The sequence below is a fragment of the Pantherophis guttatus genome, chromosome 2 (genome assembly GCF_059756535.1).
Source record: "Pantherophis guttatus breed Tessera chromosome 2, ASM5975653v1, whole genome shotgun sequence".
NCBI classification, from domain to species: Eukaryota; Metazoa; Chordata; class Lepidosauria; order Squamata; family Colubridae; genus Pantherophis; species Pantherophis guttatus.
This window is the reverse complement of record NC_142064.1, coordinates 121,639,339-121,644,482: the sequence shown is the minus strand read 5'-3', so window position 1 is coordinate 121,644,482 and position 5,144 is coordinate 121,639,339. Positions and strand designations below refer to the sequence as shown.

Below are 5,144 nucleotides of genomic sequence, written 5' to 3'. Positions count from 1 at the left end.
TGGAATGTTTCCCCACTCATGACAGAGAGAACCAGGTTGATGCAGTGTTTAAGGAGTTGGCCTAGGAACAGGGAGCTAATGCAGTGGTTCTCAACCTGTGGTCCATGGCAGGGGTGAAATACTCATGGTTCGGACCGGTTCATCCGAACCGGTAGTGATGATGGCTGGTAGTTCGGAGAACCGGTAGTGATGGCAGCTCAAGGCTCCGCCCACCCACCCGGTTGTTGTTACTTCCTGGTTTTAACCAGGGAATAACCTGTTTTTTATCCTCTGCGCATACACAGAAGGGTTTGCACATGTGCAGAGGGTTGGCACGCGCACATGCACTTCCGAACCAGTAGGGAAGGTAAGTAGATTTCACCCCTGGTCCATGGACCCCTGAGAGGCCTCACCACCGCCTCTTTCAAGGCGGCGGGGAAGTCACCCTCACCCAATGAAGCATTTATAATCCCCTGGAGCCAGCCTCACGTCACCTCCCGGGAAGCCAGCACTAACCAGGAGGGACACGGGTCCAATAAACAAGTGGTCGCGTTCAGTCTGCCCAGAATCCTGTCCACGTCCTCAGGGGTCACAGGATCAAACTCATCCCAGATAACATTCTCAAGACCTGCCCCAGTCCCTCCCCCTGAGACTACCCAGTCGGAGTCCAGATCTTCCTGGATCTGAGTGATTTTGTCATGCAGATACTGAACAAAATCCTCGGCTCTACCCTCCAAGGGGTCCTCCCGCGCTGATGAGAATTTGTCACTGACAGATAGATCTGGAAGACTGCGAAGGAGTTTAAAAAGTTTTAAAGAGAGGCAAAAGATATGGAGGAAAGCATTTCCAGGACTTGGTGGAAATCTGTCTTTCTGGAAGCCATATCTTCCTGATATGAAGATTCATTTCTCATAAGCATGCAAGAGAAATTTGGCTTCATAGCAGAATAAAAACATACAAATTGATTAAATAAATTCATATTGGCCGGGGTGTAATCCCATGTTTTTTTTTTTTTTAATTTGATTTATATGCCGCCCTTCTCCGAAGACTCAGGGCGGCTTACAATGTGCTCAGCAATGCTATTAAGTAATTCAGTCTTATTATCTTATTCAAATATGAACATTGAAAGCCAAAATGTAAAATGTGAACATTCTGGAAATTCAGGCAATTTAGAGATTATACAGGATATATGAAGATTACAAGTAGTCCTCGATTTACCACGACAATGTAGCCCAATTTTTTTGTTGCTAAGTGAAACATTTACAACCTTTTGTGCCATAGTTGTTAAGTGAATCACTGCAGTTGTTAAGTTAGTAACACAGTTGTTAAGTGAATCCGGCATCCCCATTGACTTTGCTTGTAAGAAGGTCACAAAAGGTGATCACGTGACCTCAGGACACTGCAACTGTCATAAATATGAGTCAGTTGCCAAGGATCCGAATTTTGATCACAGGACTGTGGGGATACTGCAACAGTCGTGAGTGTGAAAAATCATCATAAGAGACTTTTTCCAGTGCCGTTGTAACTTTGAACGGTGACTAAATGAACTGTTGTAAGTTGAGGACTACCTGTATTAACATAAGATTAAAGGTGTATGAAATAATCTTTAGAGTGGAATAATATCTATCATAGGAACAATACAGCATAAAAATGTAATCTTTCAGAGTCACAGTAAGAATTCACTTTGCATTTCAGAATGAAAGACTGGAGTTTATAACCAACAGTTGGCTTTCTTTAGAGAATCTTCGAAGGAATCTTTGAAGGAAAAAGATAGGGTTTCTATTTTCAATCTGGAACAACAAAAGTTATATAAAACATATAACCTTTTGTCTGAATGCCTTGTTTACGGGTTTCACAGTTGATTTGCAGTTTCTTTTGTGGCAGCGTCGGTTTCATTACAGCTCATCTCTTCTGAAACCAACCTCTAAATGTTCTTTTCATTGCCTCATGCATTGTACTGTTCCTCAAGCTGTATATGAAAGGGTTGAGCATGGGAGTCACCACTGTGTATAATATTGATGCAATTTTCAATTTTGACCCAGCATAAGTGGACGATGGGCGAATATAGATGCCTAGCAGAGTCCCGTAAAACAAAGCAACGGTCGTGAGATGGGAGATGCAGGTGGAGAAGGCCTTGTATTTCCTGAGGCCTGACGGTATTTTCAAAACTTTGAATACAATGAAAAGGTAGGAAAATATGATCAGCAAAAGGGGTCCGAGAAGAATGGCCGTGCCTTCACTGACAAGCAGCATTTCAACAGATGAGGTGTCAGAACAGGAGAGCTTCAGTAAAGGATGGAGGTCACAGAAGAAATGGGGAATCTCTCGGGAAGCACAAAACTTAAAATTAGACATGGAAAGAACGTACAGTAGGGAGTGGGCACAAGCCAGGACCCAAGATACAGCAGCCAGTTGTATGCAGAATCTGTAGCTCATGATTGTCGCATAATGCAATGGACGGCAAATGGCTACGTAGCGGTCGTATGCCATGGAGGCCAGGAGAAAGTTATCCGCTGCACAGAAGCTCACAAAGAAATACACCTGTGTCAGGCAACCACTAAAGGATATGGAGTTTGTGCGGGACAGCAGGTTCTGCAGCATTTGGGGTACGATGGTGGAGCTCAATCCAAGATCAGCCAGTGACAAGTGACAGAGGAAGAAATACATGGGAGCATGGAGGAGGCTGGCACTGGAGAAGATCAGCAAGATTATCACGAGGTTTCCCAGCAGACAAAACAGGTACATACAAAGGAAAACAGGAAAAAGCAGTCCTTGAAACTCTGGAGAGGAAGAAAAACCCAGGAGGATGAATCCAACAAAGTTGGTTTGGTTCTCCTGATTCTTTTCCATAAGTCAGCTGAAAATATGGATTTTTGCATATATATTTTTTTACCTATCTGGTTTGTATTTCACCTAGAGATGAAGGAAAAGAAGTACAGCACTTGAGGACATGGGGAAAATTATTAGTCTTTGAGCCGACTGAAATATTTTGATTTGTATTCCAAAAATGGGGCATGTGGGACACATTTATTTCAGTATATGTCTGGCAGGGGTAAAGGCATACATAAATTTCTTTGAATTCAGTTTACAGAACATAAACTTGTAATAAAGAAGATTGATATTGGACATTTAGTATTCAATTGTGATTGCTCTTAGACTCACTGAATATAGGATGGTTTTATGATACTTTATGGCTTAGGCATGTATTGTTGTGAGTCAGGTGTCTAACTAATAGATGCCGTTTTAATTATTTAGGACAGTTAAAACAAAAAAAGTTTCATGTGGCTTCTCCAGTCTGGAGGAATGACATTTCAAATTGGGGGTGATATTTAAGCTAATCCATTCTAAAGTGATGCATACTCACTTTAGGAAAAAAAAAACCTCCTAGTTTCTTTATTCGCTCTTGAGATCTGGTTTAGAAATACCGGTAGTTGAAATGAATGATGAGTGGCTTTTCTGAATCAGGACGTGCCTGGCTAAAGAAGCTGACCAACTTAGAGTGTGCTTTTATAAATATCCATTCAAAAATCTAATTGCGATGATATAGGGTATTACAAATGAAATTATTTCTTTTTTTTTTTATTTCGTCAAGCATGTATTTCATGACAGATACAAGTGTAAATACATGAAACGGATACAAATAAAAGAAAACATTAGGACAGGGACGATAGGCACGCTGGTGCGCTTATGCACGCCCCTTACAGACCTCTTAGGAATGGGGTGAGGTTTTCTTTCATTGTTCTTTGCCTGTAAGTTAGTCCCTTCTTCCTCTGAAGTGATAAATGCTCAGGCTGAAATGGCCCATTTAGTAGCATTGAGGCTATAGCAAGCTGTCTTCTACTACCACAGATCATTCATCTGTTTCATTCATCCTTGTGTGTCCTAACTGGCAGCCACATCGTGGCTCTTTGCTGATGACCACGGATTGTTTTTGGGAAATTCTGTATGCAAAGCGTTTTTTTTTTTTTTCCAATTTGATTTATATGCCGCCCTTCTCCGGAGACCCAGGGCGGCTCACAATGCGCTAAGCAATAGCCTTCATCCCTTTGCATATTTATACAAAGTCAGCTTATTGCCCCCACAACTGGGTCCTCAATTTACCTACCTTAGAAAGGATGGAAGGCTGAGTCAACCTTGAGCCTTGGCGAGATTCGAACCTGCAGTAATTGCAGGCAGCTGGTCTTAATAACCAACTTAATAACAGGGTGCCTTAGACCACTGTACTACCAAGGCTCGACACCTTTCTCCAGATTCTGTGATTGTTTCCTGTGCTATTTAATTACTGTAGGACAAACCAAATTCCATCCATAACAGTCCTTTTCAACCTCCTTTTCTGGGCTGCTTTCTCACCCACACCTTTGTATACCATTCCTATCTCTATCTTCCAGTTTGCAAAAAAGGATGAGGATCAATTGAGCAAGAATGGCAGACAGAGGAACCACAAGACACAACTGTCCTTTGTTGCATCTTTACAATACAATGTATTGAGAACCCTTTGTATATAAAGTCATCTCTAAGAGTTCGTGTGCTTTGTAAATGATCATACAGAGGCCTTCTACTGAGGCAGAGCTTTCCTCCATTGCCCCCAATCCTCAATGCCCTGATTGATCATGGATGGACTCCTTCTGACAAGCATTTTTCCCAGCCCTAATCTGAAGACGGAAGAAGAGTTCTTTTGTGACATGCAGCCTCTGCTTCTTCTGCCTGGCTGAGGATCTCTTACTTAGCTGAGGAGTCTAAACAAAAGAACTTAACCCTTCCATTACAATATCTTCTCATTGCTGCATCACCTTATCTCATGGCCTCTATGTGTACCACAACTTTGCAAAAGTGCAGTTTGCATGGAGGTAATTGGAAGGGGAAGAGAGAAAGCTGAATAAGGAATTATATCTTTCTTCTATGTTTCACTCCAATACAGTATGCTGGGTAGCAATAGTGTCGAAGGATGAAGTGCAATTCTATACATTTTTGATGTAGAGCTAGAAAGAGAAAACTGTTAAATAACAAGCTTACTGGCTTGTGTCCATAAAAAAAAAACACTAAATATTATACTGTACCTCTGGCAAAAAGTTTTGATGTCTCGACTGAGGTCCAGTTTCTTTTTTGGATGAAGAGATTCTATATAACTTTTTCAGTTCTGAACAAGGTCTCAGGCTTCATGGGGC

General features: G+C 41.7%; 1 protein-coding gene across 1 annotated transcript; it reads right to left on the bottom strand.

Annotated features, from left to right (window-relative positions):
• Positions 1 to 1,881: 1,881 nt before the first annotated feature.
• On the bottom strand, positions 1,882 to 3,247 carry LOC117675408 (olfactory receptor 1L4-like). Its single transcript, XM_034433989.2, has one exon. The coding sequence runs from the start codon at positions 2,827 to 2,829 to the stop codon at positions 1,882 to 1,884; it is 948 nt and encodes a 315-aa protein (XP_034289880.2). The 5' UTR covers positions 2,830 to 3,247.
• Between the last annotated feature and the right edge of the window lie 1,897 nt (positions 3,248 to 5,144).